At 39.5% G+C, this 19632-nt stretch overlaps 1 protein-coding gene across 3 annotated transcripts in view; it reads left to right on the forward strand.

Moving 5' to 3' along the window:
• ak8 (adenylate kinase 8) overlaps nucleotides 1-19632 on the forward strand; it is a 112740-nt gene that overhangs the window by 25333 nt on the left and 67775 nt on the right. For 2 of the 3 annotated variants that reach the window (XM_052037060.1, XM_052037061.1), the window contains exon 6: nucleotides 16150-16231. The exons of the other annotated variant lie outside the window; for it this stretch is intronic. In XM_052037060.1, coding sequence (XP_051893020.1) covers nucleotides 16150-16231 — 82 coding nt within the window. The remainder of the gene's footprint in view (nucleotides 1-16149; nucleotides 16232-19632) is intronic. 3 annotated transcript variants of the gene reach the window in all.

The following is a 19632-nucleotide window of genomic DNA, read 5'->3' on the forward strand; positions in this document are numbered from 1 at the left end:
TGCTCTGCGTCAGTGACAGAAAGGCATCCACTCTTAAAGATGAACTCTCTGTGGCAGCTAGACAGCAGTCATGGAGCCACGGAAGAAAGAGGCTGCAAGAGAGCGCCACAATGCACTCAGAAGGAGATAGAAGTACATGTGAATGAGAGAGAGAGGCTAGGACAAATGTCCTGTGTGCCAGGAGCTGTGGGAGACTCATCAAAGTTAACTGTAGAAGAGCCTGACTGGAGGTGACTGGGTTGATGTTATCTGGGAGCGAGAATCTCCCAATCATAAGACTGTCCAATTACTTTCAGCTGTTTTGTCTTTATTCCTTTAAAGACAAGAGTTCCTGAAGAGTTTATTTCCCTCCCAATAGAGAAACTGAATGGTAGGTATTTTTCATGACCTTGTTCAATATGGGAAGGTGAGCCCTAGACACACAAACACAAGCAGGATCACTGGTCTCGTAGCCAGAGCTCTGAACCATTCGTCCAGAGAAATCAGTTTGAACCCCAGCACAGAGGCTGGAAAGTTAAATTCAAGAACACAATTAAGTAAGGCTAAAATTAAAAAAGGAAATTAGTCTCATTAACAGTGGCCATGAAACTATTGAATTGTCCTAAAAACCACCTGGTTCACCTATGTCCTTCAGGTAAGGAAATCTACCGTCCTTACACTGTCTGGTATCTATGCAACTCCAGACTTGCCAATATGGTTGACTCTTAATTCCCAGTGCATAGCATTTCCTCTTCTTTTGTATGACTTTAGGACCAGAAACTGACATCACAGTTTCAATTTCAGGTCCACTAACTAGTTTAATGTCCTGCCCGAGAGCAAATGTAACTCCAAGATATCACCAGGGACAGGATGAAATTATATACCCTGTGGTTTGATTGGCATTTCCACCATTGCAACCAAGTGAAGTTTAAATGCTTCGTCACAGGCTGAAGCCTGGTTTTTGAGTCAGAAACAAGGGGCAGTTAAGAATAAGCAACAAATGCTGCCACTGCCGGTAATGTCCACATCTTGTGAACAAACAGAAATAAAAACACAAACTGTTATTCATGCCAACTGTGGCTCTATTCACATCTTCCAGTCTCACAGTGTAAGCAGCAGCTTTCCGGCAGTAGAATCACAATGAAACAGGAAAATTGTAAGCATGTAAATTTACTGGAAAATGTTATGATTTTCAAATTTTGTATTTTTAATTTTACATTGTCTGAAATGATTCTGCACACACTAACATTGTTGAAATACATCCTCATTTAGGGGAAATCCATTCCTCAAGATGCAAAGATAAGTGACTCTGGGCATGGCATTGTTGCATACTCTGCCACACCTCAGTTAGAAAAAATGATAAATGAGTGCTGCTAGCAGTGTCACTATTGAGACACCCATTAAATGCTGAAAAAAGTACTCCTTATTAGTTTGTGCATGCTCTGTGAATTTTGGAAGATGTTTGAGTAGCTTGCAGTTAGATCTGATGCCGCCTCACTAATTTTCCCAGTGTCGACGGAATGTTCCTTGACATCAGCATAAATGGAACATAATATGTGATGTACTTTTGGTCGTACACTAATTGTTCAACAATGATTGTAGGTTCCAACCTAAAGCTCCAATTTATTTCTCTACAGAAGAATTGCAGTGAGCAACAAGTGCATATCCGATACTGGAAAAATGACAGACACACTGACTGCACATGCAAGTGCTTGGTCCATTTGCCCATTATGGGTGTGAAAATCAATCCAATTTCGTGGATTTTTCACAAAGTCACGATGCAATTGAGAATAGACTATTAGAGATAATAAGACCTCCATACCAGCAAACATTGTCTTCTTATAATAAAAACTCAAATTGCAAGTTTAACATTTGTAGCTCCAATTGTACTAGTGCACCAAAGCACACAATATTAAGTGTTTGGAAAAGTCCACTTGGGAGGTTCTGTGTCAGAAAATTGTAAATTCAAGTCAGATTATTGCAGCCTGTTATTTCCATGTAGAATTGCCACATCGGTGGAGGTGCTGATTTTCAGATGAGACATTAAACTGCGGCTCCATCTGCTTTTTCAGGTGGAGTTGAATATCCAGATCAATATTTATCTCTCAATCAGCCAAATAAAACAAATTATCTGTAGTTTAGTAACTTGCTGCTTGTGGGAATTTGTTGTGTGCAAATTGGCTGGTGCATTTCCTACATTACAATGGTGATTACATTCATAGAATCATCGAGTTATGCAGCATGGAAACAGGCCTTTTGGACCAACTTATCCTCGTTGACCAATTTGTCTACCTGAGCTAGTTCCATATGCCTGCATTTGGCCCATATCCCTCTAAACCTTTCCTATCCATGTACCTGTCTAAATGTCTTTTAAGTTTTGTAATTGTACTCGCCTCTACAGCTTTCAATGGCAGCTCGTTCCATATACTCACTGCCCTCTGTGTGAAAAAGTTTTCCCTCGGGTCTCCTTTAACTCTTTCCCTTCTCATCTTAAACTTATGCTGTCAAGTTTTAGACAACCCTATCCTGGGAAAGTGACTGTAACCATTCACCTTTTCTATGCCCCTCATGATTTTATATACCCCTATAAGGTCACCCTTCAGCCTTCTTTGTTCCAGGATAAATGGTCCTAGCCTGTCCAGTGTCTCCTTATAACTCAAGCTGTCCAGTCCCAGTAACATCCTCGTGAATCTTTTCTGCACCCTTTCCAGCTTAATGATATCCTTTTTAGCTGGGCGACCAGAACTGAGGACAATAATTCAAGTGTGTTCTCACCAACGACTTGTACAGTTGTAACATAATGTCCCAACTCCCGTACTCAGTGCCCTGACTGATGAAGGCAAGCATGCCAAATGCCTTCTTCACCACCCTGTGTTGCCACTTTCAAGGAACTATGTACTTGTACCCTGTGGTCTCTCTTTTCTACAACATTCTCCAGGGTCTTAACATATCAGAAAGTTCTTCATTGTCTGTAACGCACTTTAGGGAAGTCCTGAGGTCACGAAAGCCACTAAGAGAAAGAAGGTCTTTCTTTGTTACTTCAATACGAGCATTGCTTTTAAAATTTGGTGATGATTGAAATGACAGTGATTAATTGAATAAAATGCCAACTGGTGTTTAATTGTTAAGAAGTTGGGATGGAGCTGTAAATTGTGGTAAAATGGGCAGCAGGCAATGCATGTAGCCTGATGAAGGCCCAGTGCCTACTGGAAATTGTACTTCTTGCCTTATTTTTATAATGCAGCTGAGCTACTACTTTGGACACTGGAAAATTGAGCTGGCTCTATTGTGGAGCTGACCTACACAATGAGAGAAAACAAGAAGGAGGAAAATCCACAAATCCATGGGGTAGATCTGATGTCAGGAGTAGCCACTTCTGCAAAGTACATTTTAAATATAGATTGACTTTTCTTCAGCAACCCCCATCTGGTGGAGGCTGCTGAAGAAAAATGAGCAGAAGTTTTACTTTTCCAGTAGAATCTGGAAACTTAATTTGCCTATTTATGCAAAAATTTCTGTTGAGACATTATTTTCCTCCAAACTATTACAAACTATGTAAAGCAGTCCTTGCCTCAAATGAGAAACTGCAGGAGACTGCCTTACAGTAGTTCATTTTGAAAATGGTGTAAAGTAACTATGTACTTGTGTTTAATGGAAGCAAAACAGAAGCTTATTCAAATTAATTCCTGATTTCAAAGGAATTATGTGGGCTTGCTTTCCCTAGGTACACCTGCAGCAGACACGTTATTTAGCTATGTCAATATTTTGTTGCCTTTACAAACTATTTATTTTGTCCCACAGGGTTTTGAAACCTTACCAGTCTTTCAGCTTGCTTTGTGGTGCTGAAAAATATTTTTTTTTCCCTAAATTTCATCCTCAAGGTTTTAAATAGATTGGAGGTAGAAATTTATCTTTGGTTCCCAGAACTAAATACACCATATAGCAGCAGCTAGATTTCCAAAATTCATCTCTGTTGATTAAAATGGAGTTTACTGGATTAAAGCAGACCTTCCTTCATATCACCCGTCCCTACCCCTTCCCCTTCCCCTCCTTCAGCCCTCTTGCTGCTGAAACCCTCATCCATACTTTATTACTTCCAGACTTTGCTGTTCTAGTGCTATCCTGGCTAAACTCCAGCCCTTGTGTCACAAACCAGCAACAAAAGAAACACACTGAGCATGATTCAGTGTTAAAAACTATTTTATTAATCACTACTTATGATAATACGTAAAATAAAAGTAAAAAAAAATGTTAGTATGTTAGAATTCAAGAATGTTAAACCTCGAACGTTAACCCCAAAGCTAAACTCTTCGTGTGTGTGTGTGTGACAAAGTCCAAAACTCCCAGTTCCGGAATGGTTCTTAAAGTTCAGTTCCGCAAGCCATAAGGTGAAACATGAGCAAGGGCTTCTTCAACAACCACCGTTGTCTGAAGATAAGATGTAGATGTAGAAAAACATAGAGAGAGTACATACGAAATCCAAATGTTCCACGATGGAACCCAAACGACACTTCAGTGTTTACTCGGTAGTGACTTCCTCACCCCGAAAAGCATCCGAACCGTGGTCGTCCACACACAAATACCTGTTTCCTTCTACAGGTCAGCAACAAAGTGAACTCCACCGGATTACTTCCAACTTCCATACATGGATTTCAGTGGTAAACACTGTTATTGTTTCTCATCCATCGATAGAGAAAAACAAGCAGGCTGGTGTCTCTCTCCCTTCTCTCTCTCTCTTTCTTCTTCTTCTAACTTCTTCAACAACGTCATTACGTCCTTTATCTTCTATTGACGTAAGCACGCCCCACACACACATACACACACACTCTCTATCTTAAAGGGACTTTCACTGAGTCCATAACACCTCCCACCTAAAAAAAAAATTTTTCCAAGAAAAATAACACTTGACACTTTCAATTTAACTCATCCAAACTCCACTGAATGTTTCGCACTGTCTTATTCCCCTGGTACCCATTGACTTCCTAGTCCAGTGTCACCACCGAACTCCACAACTTCACTGGCACCCATCTCTGCAATCATCCCCACCTCTAAGGACGACTCTGTATCCCATCAATTGTTGCCTCTCGTGCATTCCCAATTTCCTCCCTTAGCAGCTACACCTTCAACTGTTTCAACCCAAAAAACTCGAATTCTGTCCCTAAATTGTTGCTACTCCTTCAAGGTGCTCCTTAAAACAAATCTTTGATTGACCTTTTTTCATTGTCCTAATATTTACTTCACAAAATGGCAAATAATGTTTCTTTGAAGCACCTTGGGTTTAACAATGTTGAATATAATTGCTATTCAACTGCAAGGTTTGTTGCTGTAGAAAACCATCACTTTTATTGTGTTTTCTGAACTTCCCTCTGTTTTGAAGAATTTAACCTTAAGGGGCATGTGGAAGCTTATGAATAATGTTATTGCTATTCCAACTCAGCTGAAGTTTCTTGTAAAAATTGCTTAATGTGTTGGAAAAGCATTCAGAAAGTTTTTTCAACTAGAGTAATTTACGTGTGTGTTTGCAACCAATAATTATTTTCCAGAATTATATCCCCATTTTCAGAACATAATATTAAGCGATAATATTCTTAAAAAAAATTATATTTTGACATTGCTTTTCATGTTAGGTTGGTAATTATTTATTTGTTCTTTCTGGACTTTGCTCATAGACAATGCTTAATGTCTTGGCACTATCAATTTAACTCTAATTTCTGAGCTTTCTTTCCCTCCATTTGGTATTTTCAATTGGAAAAAGGGTAGAATGGGAATTGGAGCAAAAATTCATTTCACTCTGTGACGTGAAAATTAGGGCTTTAATACCCTTAGGTTCGTTCCTGAATGAATTAAATAATTCTTATCATTATTTTATATATTTTTTGTTATTGTTTTAATGTCATACCTCGTAATTATGGTTATCCAGCAATTTGTTGTGTTGGCAGATGTATATCCAAGTGTCTTTTTTTGTTTTATTTCTGATGTATGGATTATGCCCCAAATAAAACTGGTATATTCACAGCTTCTACCAACAAAGCAGGCCATGAGCATTGACCATATGCAAATTGCTTGTAATTATATTTCTTTTTTAATATACTTCGTCTGGTTTGCTTTTAGTGCCTAGTATGCAATTAACCCCGATAACTAAATTTGTGTTTGTGCAGTCAATTGTGAAATCCAGCAAGGATGAATTTTAGTACACCATTGTCTAATGTTGAGCTAGGTCAAGTCTGTGTGTTTAATGCTCGTCCATTTGACTCCCAGGGTAGCTCTTTTCCCTGTGACATCTGCTCAGTTGCCTGTCCCTCCTCAGTTCCTGTACGCATGCAGATGTTCTGTCCATAGATCAGTGCCGTGCTTAAGGAGCTCAGAGTACACAGGCTTTTGATGTCTGATAAAAAGAACCAACTCGCTGGAGGTAAGGAGAGAATGATCAGAATGTCAATTAACCTTGGCTAAACAAGCTGGTGATCATCTGTGATACATTGTTCAGTTTATAATCATGTACATGTTGACAATCATGGCACCACTATAAACCTCGTGTGTAAAGATTCTTTTCTCCTTGCTTTATCTGTAACACATGGTAGAGATATCTGATAACAATGAAATAGATAAAACATTGTACTAGTAGATGAAATGACTTTAACGTGGATAAAAACAGAAACATTTGATTTGACACATTGGATATATTTTTAACCCTGTGCAGCCAATGAGAATGATGTGTATGGTTAAAATTGTTGCAGAGTGCTGTTCGCCATTTTAAGTGTTATTTTTATTTTTAGTTGTCCAAGGTTGAACTTAACGAATGCATGTAAATTGAGCGAAAGCAAGACTCAAATACTACTTTAGCACAAAATCACATTGAGTCCTGATCAATATCCAACCCTAGCAAAGAGGTAGTACTTAAAGAGACATTCACTTATGTAATTGGGCCACAGGATCTCATGGCATTTTGCTGGTTAGAATGTGATGAGAAATTCCAGCTTCTGGATTGCTTTTTTCTCAAGTTCTTTGCCTTGCCTAACCATGCTAAACTCTATTTGCTGATCACAGGCACTTTTATTAGCAGTTTAATTTATAGAGGAAAAGTTGGTGGAGGAGGAGGGAGCAGCAGCATCTTCATTAGCGAGCATGAGCAGTAGCTCAACCTATTACAATTGTATTGAAGTAGGAATGCTCAGCATATAGGCTATACAGGCTGAGTCAGCTTCTAAGAATGGTGTACCAAAAGGCAATCTTGCTCTAACCAAGCTGTGACAGACTTGTTCCGCCCCTTGCAACAATACCTGCTGCCTGCTGGACATGGGTGCCTCTCTTCACAGTGGCTGTCAAAGTCACCACGGTCCTTGACCTATTTGCCACTTGCATATACCATTCTTGGGAATATCTTCATTAAATTCCAGTTTGCAGTCTACAACTAAGTACATCACCAGTGACCCCTTCCTTACTGACCCCATCAGTCAGCAAGAGAGAGCTAAATAATTTAAGCTTTTCTTTGTGTCCAGACCATCATTGACTGTCAAATGATTGATATCATGGCTGCATTATAAGCCAGCAGTGTTTCAGTTAGGAAGGACTACCACTCTATTATTGGCCATTCATAGAAGTAGGATTATGAATATATAAACAAGGCACCCGGGCCACATATTACTTTTATCAATAATATTTTGACTCCTAATCATACTGAAAAGCAAAATGCAAATTTAATTCTCACAAATTTAATTGAATTTTTTGGAGGTGACCAAGAGGATTGACAAGGGCAGGGCAGTAGATGTTGCCTATGTGAACTTTAGCAAGGCTTTTGACAAAGTCCACTTTGTAGACTGGTCTGGAAGGTGAGATCACGTGGGATCCAGGATGAGCTGGCCAGTTGGATATAAAATTGGCTTGATGGAAAGAGTTAGGTAGTAGTGGAGGGCTGTTTTTCAGATTGGATGCCTGTGACCAGTGGTGTGCTGCAGGGATTGTTTCTGGATCCTTGCTGTTTGTCATATACGTTAATGACTTAGATGAGAATATAGATGGCATGAAAATTGGTGATGTGGTGGACAGTGACGAAGGTTGTCTAAGGTTGCAGCAGGATCTAGATCAACTGGCAAAGTGGGCAAAAGAATGGAAGATGGAATTTAACTCAGACAAGTGCAAAGTGATGCATTTCAGGAAGTTAAACCACGGCAGGACTTACACAGTAAATGACAGTCCTGGGGAGTGTTGTAGAACAAAGAGGCCTAGAGATACAAGTAAATAGTTACCTGAAAATGGCGACACAGGAGGATAAAGTGGTGAAGAAGGCGTATGGCATCCTCTGATTTTCATCGGACGGGACTCATCGGAAGGGACATTGAGTGTAAGAGTAATATTGGTGAGACTTCACCTGGAATATCGTGTGTAGTTCTGGTCACCATACTGTAGCAAGGATGTGATTAAGTTAGAGAAGGTGCAGAAAAGATTCATAAGCATATTGCCTAAGCTGGAAGGCTTGAATTATGAGGAGAGGCTGGGACTGTTTTCCCAGAGTGAAGGATACTGAAGGGTACAGAGGTTTACAAAACAATGAGGGGCATGATAAGGTGGATGATAACAGTCTTTTTCCCAGGATAGGGGAGTCTAAAACTAGGTTTAAGGTGAGAGGGGAAAGGTTTAAAAGGCACCTGAGTGGCAACTTTTTCACACAGAGGGTGGTGGGTATGTGGAACGAGCTGCCAAAGAAGGTGGTGGGGGCGCGTACAATTACACCATTTAAAAGACATTTGGACAGGTTTGTGGATACAAAAGGTTTAGAGCGATATGGGCCAAATGCAGGCTCAGGAAGGCACTTTGGTTGGCATGGACAGGTTGGGCTGAAGGGTCTGCTTCTGTGCTTATCTCTCCATGACTCTAGTTTCCTGCACAGTAATTGTCTTCATTCTCGTCTTTGAATGACTGTCAATCCCTTTTTAAGAGCATGGCCACAATACCTCTGGAGATCACCATACTCTCCACAGTAGACTGTAGAATGATAATGCCATATAAAATGACATTGTGCTAAAAGTGGACCCCCTCCACTCCCTTACATTTACCCATAGTGCTATGCTAACTGCTTGTGAGAGCCATACAATGTTTTTTCTTTCAGAGACTTTGCCCCTGAACTCCTTATCTTTGTGCTGCTCAGCAGAACTTTCCTTTGGTCTTCCTTCTACCAGAACCTTGCTATGTTCACTCATGCTGTTGCTTCATCATGTGCACAACTACCTACATCACTCTCTGACCCACAGAGCATGCCCAATGCCTGTGTTGGTGCTTTAAATAGAGGGAGAACAGAGAGACAGACGGATAGAGTGCTCCATTTATTCTTCCCACCTCTCCCAGCTCAGTAACTTAAAACACACTTGTTTTCTCACTTTGATAAATCATCTGCTTCTCTTTCCACAGATGTGGCCTTAACTAATGAGTATCTCCAGCATTTCTCTTTTTATTACAGATTTCCAACCTCTGCGGTTTTTTGCTTTTCGAGTATTCAAAATACATTTGTCAAAGGGGAGAAAGAATGAAAGTGCAAAGGAGCTGAAAGGAAAACAAAACTTTTGAATGGTTAACCATATGATATAAGCAAGTAATAAGAGTAGATATTTTTAAACGCTCTTTTGCTTCTTTTGTAAACCAGTAAATAATTATTAAGGTAAGTTTTATGTAGTTTTCTAATATTTCCATTTGAGGGCAACCCTTAAGATATTCACAGACTCTTAGGGCACATCAATGCTTACTTGCAAGGTAGTGTCTGTTTTCTAGAAGAAAATGGGCAGTAATTGCTAAGCCAATGCATGTGTGTACAGTGATGACATCTAGAAACTTCATGACCCCTGGAACACACAAGGTGTTTTCTGCAAAACTGTAATTACTTCCACAGTTCTTATGAAGGGTCTTTGAACTGCAATGTTAACTCTATTATCCTTCCACAGATGATACCTGACCTGCTAAGTGTTTCCAACTTTTTCTGTTTTACTTCAGATTTCCAGCAGCTGCAGTTTGTTGATATTCACAATAAATAAGACATTTAGCCTGCCCCTGCTTCTATCTCTTATGCATCCTCTCCTTTCAGCTCCATCAAATTGTTTTTCTGCACCCCACCTGCATGCATCTGCTATTGGAATCCTCATCTGGAGGATTGAGCACAGTACATTTGCTCAATTGTGCAATTTTTAGTTAGCTTTAAAGATTCATCTATTTTATTAAAGCAGGAACATTTTCCAAAAGAATGTTAAAATTCCTCCAGAAAAGTTTGTTTTTATAAATACAATCTTATTGAAATATAACTTTAGACATTATACATAAAATTAAACATTTCAGAGAATATGCTAGCAAACCAAAAATAAGAAGATAGTAGTTAAATGTGTGGCTAAGGAGCTGGTGCAGGAGGGAAGGCTGCAGGTACCTGAATCATTGGGCTCTCTTCCAGGGCAGGTGGGACCTGTACGGAAGGAACTGGAAGGGCACCAACATCCAGCAAGAGTTTCCTACAGTGATTTGGGAGGATTTTATCTAGCTTGACAGGGGTGTGGAACCAGAGCAGTAGGTCATTGAGGGGAAGGTAGAAGTTTTGTCAAGTAAAGCTGAAAGGAAGGACAGGCAGGGCCTGGTTAATAAACATGATGGGGCTGATGGGCTGAAGTGTATTTATTTCAATGCAAGGAGTATTGCAGGTAAGGCCAGTAAACCTGGGGCCTGGATTAGTACATGGAACTACATGTTGTAGGCATTACAGAGACTTGGTTGAGAGAAGGGCAGGACTGGCAGCTCAATGTTTCAGATGTGATAGAGGGGAGTGTAAAAGAGTTGGGGCAGTTGCACTACTGAATGTCACAGTGGCACTTCGAAAAATCCAGTGAGCCAATATGGGTAGAGCTCTAGAATAAGAAATGACCAATCGCTATGATGGAGTTAACTTATAGGCTTCCCAATAGCCAGACAGAGGAACAGATTTGTAAGCAGATTATGGAAAGATGTAAAAGCAACGGGGTTGTTGTAGTGGGTGACTTTAATTGCCCCAATATTGACTGGGAGTGCCAGAATGCTTCAGGGTGGGGGTGGAGGACAGAATTTGTTAGGTGCATCCTGGAGGGTTTCTTGAAATGGCATATAGATAGTCCAACCAGAGAAGTGGCCATAATACACTTCAGCCCATCAGCCCCATCATGTTTATTAACCAGCTTTACTTGACCAAACTTCTACCTTCCCCTCAATCCTTCCACTTGCTGACCTACTGTTCTGGTTCTGCACCCCTGTCAAGCTAGATAAAACCCTCCCAAGTCACTGTAGGAAGCCTCCCAGCAAGAATATTGGTGCACCTCCATTTCCTTCTGTACAGGTCCCACCTGCCCTGGAAGAGAGCCCAATGATTCATGTACCTGAAGTCAAAGTCAAGTTTATTGTCATATGCACAAGTACATGTATGTACAGGTGCAATGAAAAACTTACTTGCAGCAGCATCACAGGCACATAGCATCACCTAAGCAGCATTTACAAGAAAAACATAAATTAGACATAACTTATGCACAATTTTTAGAAGAAGGAACACAATCAGAAAAAACAAAGTCCATTTTAGTGCAAAGTGGTCATAGTGTTGCTAAACTGTAGTGATTAGGGTTTTGCTGGTTGCTTCAAGAACCGAATGAACCATTCTATAACTTGTATTGTGAAATGAGCCTGGCCAGGTGGTCCATGTTTCAGTGGGAGAGCATTTTGGGAACGGTGATCATAACTCTGTAAGATTTCAGATAGTTATGGATATGTATAAGACTGGAAATCGTAAAATAGGGTTTAAGGGGTTACGGGGAGAAGGCAGAAAAACGGAGATGGAAAAAATATCAGCTATGATTGAATGGTGGAGCAGACTTGATGGGCTGAATGGCGTAATTGTGCTCCTATATGTTATGGTCTTATTGTCTAATTGGGGGAAGGCTAATTACAACAATATTAGGCAGGAGCTGAAGAGAGTAGATTGGAAGCGGCTTTATTGGGTATGTCTATAGCTGACGTGTGGGAGTCTTTTAAAGGCCAGCTCGTCAGAATTCAGGACTAACCTGTTCCTGTGACGAAGAAAGACGAGGATGGCAAGGATAGGGAACCTTGAATGACAAAGGATGTTGCAAAGTTAGTCAAAAAGTAAAAGGAAGCAAATGTAAGGTTTAGAAAGCTGAAATCAGAGTCTTTGAAGAATATAAACAAAGCAGGAGAGAACTTAAACAGGGAAATAAAAGGGGCCATGAAATGTCTTTGGCGAGTAGTATTAAAGAGAATCCCAAGGCATTTTTTTTTTACATATATTAAAAACAAGAGGGTAACTACAGAGAAGGGAGGATCACTCAAGCACAAAGGGGGGAATTTATGCCTGGAGCCAGAAGAAATGGGCATTGCAGTAAATGAGTACTTTGCATTGGTATTCACCAAGGAGACAGACATGAAGGATAGTGAGATCAGGAAAGGGTATGTTGATATTCTGCGGCATGTTGATATCAAGAAGGAGGAGGTGTTGGGGCTCTTGAAGAATATTAAGGTGGACAAGTCCCCAGGGCTTGATGGGATCTGTCCCAGGTTATTGAGAGAGGCAAGAGAGGAGATTGCTGGGGCCTTGATAGAGATCTTTGTATCCTGTTTAGTCACAGGCGAGGTCTCAGAGAATAGCCAATGTTGTTCCTTTGTTTAAGAAGGGCAATAAAAACAAATCAGGGAATTATAGGCCGGTGAGCCTTAAGTCCCATTTAAATTATTGGAGAAGGTTCTGAAAGATAGGATCTACTTGCACCTGAAAAAGCATAGACTTATTCCAAAAGTCACCATGGCTTTGTGCAGGGAGGTCATGCCTTACAAACTTGATTGAGTTTTTTAAGGAGGTAACAAGGATGATTGGTGAGGGCAGAGTAGTGGATGTTGTATACGTGGACTTTAGTAAAGCTTTTGACAAGGTCCCTCATGGTAGGCTGATCCAGAAGATTAAGGCACATGGAATCCACGGAGACTTGGTAGATTGTATTCAATATTGGTTTGGTCATAGAAGACAGAGAGTAGTGGTGTTGGGGTGTTATTTCTGACTGGAGGTTGTGACCAGTGGTGTTCTGCAAGGATTAGTCCTGGGCCCTCTGTTATATAAATAATTTGGATGAAAATGTAGGTAGACTGATTAGTAAGTTTGAAGATTTAGTGGATTTGTGGTGAATGAGGAAGGTTGTCAAAGGATTCAGCAGGATATAGACCAGCTGGAAATGTGGGCAAAAAAATGGTAGATGGAGTTTAATCCTGACAAGCGTGAGGTGTTGCACTTTGGGAGGTCAGATACAATAGGAAAGTGTACAGTAAAAGGCAGGACTTCTAGGAGCATTGATGTACAGAGGGATCTTGGGGTGTGACAGCTCCCTGAAAATGACAACATAAGTAGACACAGTGGTAAAGAAGTCGTCCGGCTTACTTGCCTTCATTGGCCAGAGTGTTGAGTATAAAAGTCAGGAGGTCATGTCCCTGTTGTATAAAACTTTGATTAGGCCACATTTGGAGTATTGTGTGCACTTCAAGTTGCCACGTTACAGTAAGGATGTAGAGGCTTTGGAGAGCATGTAGAAGAGGACCTTCAGGATGTTGCAGGATTAAAGAGTATTAACTATAAGGAGAGACCAGACAAACTTGGATTGTTTTCTCTGGAGCACCGGAGGCTGAGGGGCAACCTCAGACAGATAGTCAGAGTCTTTTACCTGGGGCGGAAATGTCAGTTACTAGATGGCATACCTTTAAGGTGAGAGGGGGAAAGTTTAAAGAAGATTACGAGGCAATTTTTTATAAAATAGAGAGTAGGTGCTTGGAACGTGCTACCAGGGTAAGTGGTGGAAACAGATACAGTAACAATGTTTAAGAGGCATTTAGACAGGCACATGAACAGGCAAGGAATGAAAGGACACAGAACATGTACAGGCAGATGGGATCAGTTTGAATTGGCATCATAGTTAGCACAGACATCGTGGGTCGAAGGGCCTGTTCTTCTGCTGTTCTGCTCTATGTTATAAAAAAATAGCTAGAAGATTCTGTTTATAGCCCAGACATTATGAAATGAATTGCCGTAAAGACTGTTATATAATCTGAGTATTTTTGGAAAGGATTGGGGGGTGGTGGGTAGTTGGTGTGACTTGTACACTAATATGTTTTTCTAATAAAAAGAGGCATAATAGAATTCAATTTACTTTTCACTGTATACATTTGAATTTTGCTAAATTTTACATGAAGCAACCAAACTGTAAATATTAACACAGCACATTTTTAATGGAATACATGGAGTTCCAATCTTGAATTGATTTTAATTTCATTATTGACCTGAAACCTGTAAGGGGAAAGCTAAATGTGCCTTAAACCCAAGAAATGTGTTTGCTGAAAACGGAAATCTCCAAAAGAGGAGCTGCTTTATATACTGGTGCAACTTGTGCATTGGGGATACTATACTGCATTTGTTGAATTGAATAGTTCCATGTAGAAGCAGCCCCTCCATTATTACATATGGATTAAATTAGCCACATGATACTGCTCATAAATAAATATGTTTCTTCCAAGTTTCTACCTTTTGAAAATCATTTATTCTAAGGAAGGAGTCTTGAGCATTACTAGATGAAGCAGCACTTGAATAAATTTAATTTTGTATGTTAAGCACACTAATGATACACAGCTTGCTTTTGTAATGAACTATATGGGCTAATTGGAACTTACATTAATAGGTTCTTTTATATCCTTATTTTTCTGTCACTTGTTCAGCAGGTTTCTTTGGTATTGTGAAAAAGCAATGTGATCTTTGTCTGTCATGGCTCTGGCGTTCAGAACATTGGAATTTTAATAAAGAGTGCTCTAGAGATAATATTTAGTCCTATAAATGTGGATTTTGAAAGAATGCAGTCTGATAATACATTTACATTTACTTTAACAAGGGCATGTGGGAAATGACTATTTTCAGCTCTGTTATAGTATGTAGTCCTAAGAGTAAGTGTTCCATTAGTAAGGTGCTCTCATTTGTAACTAACGAGCCTGAGCATTATGCTGATTGTTTTACTGCTGCCTTGACTCTTTAATCCTTTGCTTTTTCCTATTCATCAAACTTTAGTTGGATTTTCTTTGCTCTGCGTTATGTAATATAAACGATTTACATATTAGACTGATTCATTATGATGAATTTATGTTTTATTTGCATCTGAATCTTTAGTGGCAAAATCTGCAAGCAAAGATGCAAAAGCAATGAAGACATAAAATATCTTACAAAGTGGAGTTTGATTGTAAAAATATCCTGAAACTTGAAAAACTTTTGCCTAATTTCACCTGAGAATGTTAATATGTTAATCCAATCCACCTGTAAGTGGCTGTAGTGGTCTCTTTGTTCTTGCTTTTTGAAGCTTTTACCAGTGCTTGCTAAATTAAGTACAGTTGTCCAATGCATGAGCTTGGCATATGATTAATTATGTGAACTGACAACGATGACTTGCTTTTATATGGCAACCCTAACACACGAAATGCCCCAAAGCAGTTAACAGGAGTAGCATTCTGTCATTCTGCTCCGTCACTGATTATGTGTGGACTCCATGTCTCGTATCTGACACCAGCCAGGCATGGCATAAAATTGGCAATTCTGGATTTGAATGAAATTCTGGCCCTGTATATTACTGTAATTTAATATCTTAAAATTATCTCTCCGAGCTTTGTGTTTTTAATTAATTTTACTATTTTTAAAATAGTTTTTTTTAAACTATTTAAAGCAATCTTAATAGTTCTTAAATGCCTTTGAATGTCACCGACATTTCAAACTGTTGCAAAGCATTGACAGCTTTGATAGCCAGTGTGGTTCTGCTCTTGGCCAATGTCCTCTCAAAGGGTGCTCTGGGATAAAGCCTCAGTAATATACTATCTGAGTTCTACTTGCTGCTAGGGCCTTGCTTTCTCTTGCCAATGCCTCCTGGGTACAGGAGGGTTAGTTTGCTCAGCCCAGGAATGCTCAAATTTATAAATTTGGTTTGTTTACTGCCTTTTGTTTTTGCATTTGCTGCATAACTGAAGTATTGGAATATATACACGACATGGACTGCATTAGTTCAAGAAGGCAGTTCATTACCATCTTTGCAAGTGTAATTAGTGATGAGCAATAAATGATGACCTTGTATTTATGTTTTGTTATCTCAGGGCTGGGTGCTAGTGGGTTTCCCCAAAACGCGGGAACAAGCAATGGCAATACAAGAATTGGGAATTGCACCAGAACACGTTGGTAAGTCGTAAAGGATAGGAATATGAGCCTAAAGCAAAGTTCTAAGAAGCTGGTCTTGTAGAACAGCACAGTATCAGATCATTGCCACCCAGACAAAACCATTCAATTCAACATTTTTTCCAAATTATTTATTAGTCTTTAATAGCTTAGATGCAGGCTGTAACGTTCACCTTCCCCCATTCTTCTCTGTGAATGTTCCTTCCAAATATCTGTAAATTAACAAATTATTATTAAAGTGTAATACACTATTATGAAATCTCATTACTATTAGCTCTGATTCCTTATCTGTACACTTTTGTGATGGCATCATATCGTCTTTATTAGTTCCACATGAATTTTAGAATACAAATTAAATTCAGACCACTGGTTTCTTATCTATCTAGCTTACTGTACAGAACACTGAAAAATAATATTGGTCCTGCATTTGGCAGCAAATCCTTGCTGCTGAGCTGTTCTTTTTGAGTAAAGAAATGTTATTGTAAATATATCTTTCTATGGACACAGTGATAGAATGGAATCAGCATATTAGCAGTCATTTTGTTTTGATTAAGGAGTTTATTGATGAAAATAATAGTTACCGCTTTCTCCAATCAACAATCAGAAACACAATTACAAAAAAAAAGCAGTGAAATTGAATAAGATGGCTGACGCACAGGAAAAGAATGGAAACACTGTTTAGTTTTAAAGCTTGAAATTTCTTTTGGGATAGAAGACTTCCGTGTCTGCAATCAATTTTTGGGTGTGTAATTAGCCCAAAAGACCAAGAACACAAGAGCACAAGTAAATAGGAGCAGCAGCTGGCCACTGGGTCCCTCAAGCCTACCCTGCCATTCAATATGATCATGGCTGATCGATGCTGGCCTCAACTTCCCTTTTGTGCCAGTTCCCCATAACCCTCAATTCCTCAATGTTTCAAATATTTATCTACCCCCACAAATATATTTAATGATCTGGCCTCCACCACCTGCAGAGGCAGAGAACTCCAGAGATTCACTACTGTCTGAGAAAAGAATTTTCTACACGCCTCAGATTTAAATGACCAGCCCCATTTGGGAGACCTTCTAAGTAAGTCGCGAATTCTTTTGAAATTTACCTTTTCAAAGAAACAGTTAAGTTAGTTTCTAAATATTTTCCTTTGTGAAAATGCTGTTTGCATGTTTCCCTCGGCAGCAGAATGCTGAGGTTGCAACTACCACATAGTACCTGAAAGTGCACTCTCCACAGCAGCCACAGCACAGTAGCATAAGTCTACCATGGAAAGACGAGTCTGGGGGAGGCTGTGGGGGTGGTGAGCAGGGGAAACCTGTGGCCAAGCCCTAACCCTCACAATGAAATTGCCTGTGATGATTGAGACACTGTGAATGGCCACACACTACAGGTTTACCTGAAGTAATGATATTCATTTGGAATTTGCAATCTGCAGAGCAGCAAAAATTCTGCAGAGAGCGAAACATTCGTGTCCCAAAAATTCACATCAGCTTAATGACTTGCTGCGGAGTTTGTTGTTACTTTGAACAAAGAGTTAAAAATGAAAGTCATAAGTCACAATGATTCATAGAACCAATTTCCCTCAGAACAACAGAAATGAGCACTGCACATTTTGATGACACCATGTGTATAAATGACACCTGAAAAATTACAGATGTAATAAGGTGCTTCACCAATGGAAGTGCCTCAAGAGTGTGATAGAACGCTCTCCACTTGTTTGGATGAATGTAGCTCTAACAACTCTTAAGAATTCAGTGCCATTCAGAATAATGCATCTCATTTTGTACCCAATCCACTGCCCTAAATATTCATTCTCTGCACCACTGTCAAACGGTGACTGCAGTGTGTGCCATCTGCAGAATGCACTATGGTTTCTTGTCTAGGCTACTCCAACAGCACCTCCGGCCGAGAAGGACAAAGGCAGCAAACGCTTTGCGACACCACTACCTGCGGGTTCCCCTTCAAGTCACACAACCTTCAGCTTGGGAAAATATTTGCTGATCCTTCACTGTTGCAGGAACTGCTCTCCCAACAGCACCATGGAAGTACCATCACCTTCTCTAGCAATTAGGGATGAGCAATAAGTGCTGGCCTTGCCCAGCAGTACCTGATCCCAAAAAAATGTATAGGTTAAAAAAAAATTAGTCCAATATTTCCAGACCTTTTGCGACATTGTGTTTGATCTTCCTACAGGCAATGTGTTTAGTAACTATATACATTTCATTGCCTTCAGCTCAAACTAGTCAATGATAGAAATTATGTGAATTAATTTAGATATCTCTGATGTTTGAATTAAAATAATTTTTCATCTTTTTTGGGTAGTTTCTGTTGAGTAATTTATCAGAGATTGGGATGTTTTTTCTTTGTGTTCAACAAGACTATAGTGGGAGCTGGAATTTTTGATCTAATGCATGTCAGGCTTCAAAGAATCCCATATTACATTAATGCAATATTGCCATTTCCCACCTTGACTACCCTTATGGCTTGTTTGATTGTGACCGACTAGTTACTGCCAGTGCACTGAATTCGAAGCCAGTTTTGTGGAACTTGTGACTGTCGGAAATTGGCTTGAGACTGCTCAAACTGATTTCATTTTGGACCCTTAACAGCTGTCAGAGACTTTCATCCCATCTGTCTGGAGCTGAATTTAAAACCGGGCCAGTTTAAAACCAAGAGTATCATGCGGTCTGCTGGACAATGGCTTTGATTTAACCTCTGAAATTCTTTCTGCAGAATCATTTGTGTTTAGTTAAATGTAAACATCGTGTCCACTTAGTGATTAGGTGAAATTAAGTTTGGTGCTGTCCCTTGAGGTGATATTTCAAGGAATTCCTATATACAGATAGAGGAATAGGAATGAGGAAAGCTGAAAATCCACAGGGAAGTCAATATATGAAAAAATTAATGATCGCTAGGAAGTCTAAGCATGATCAGGGAACATTGAGTTATAAATATTGCATTGTAAGCTTGGATTAAATTGATTCCCTCCATGAATGCCAGTAAGAAAAAATTTCTTATAAAAGAAGGAACAAATCTATTCTTTCTCCTTGGTGTGTTTGCACTTCTACATTCAGTAAAAATGTACAACAAAAACAACTCGTACTGCAGTGGTGTACAGGTAAAGTCTGATGTATTAAAGTCTAAAGCATACCCTTAATCAGTTCAAATACCAATCCAAACAGATAGCTACTTATGTGGCTACATGAACTTCCCAGTGCTGCTGTAGCCATAAGATTTCATTTCTTCTCAATGGCATTACAAATATACAATTTATTATTGCATTTCAATTAGAGCAAAAATTAATCTGACATGAAAAACAATATTTAAAATTATTAATACCTAGAAATTCATCCACTGCTGTGGCACTAAATAAACTATGTAATCACATCAGTACATGGTGCTCAGTTTTGAAA

The sequence above is a fragment of the Pristis pectinata genome, chromosome 23 (assembly GCF_009764475.1).
Source record: "Pristis pectinata isolate sPriPec2 chromosome 23, sPriPec2.1.pri, whole genome shotgun sequence".
NCBI classification, from domain to species: domain Eukaryota; kingdom Metazoa; phylum Chordata; class Chondrichthyes; order Rhinopristiformes; family Pristidae; genus Pristis; species Pristis pectinata.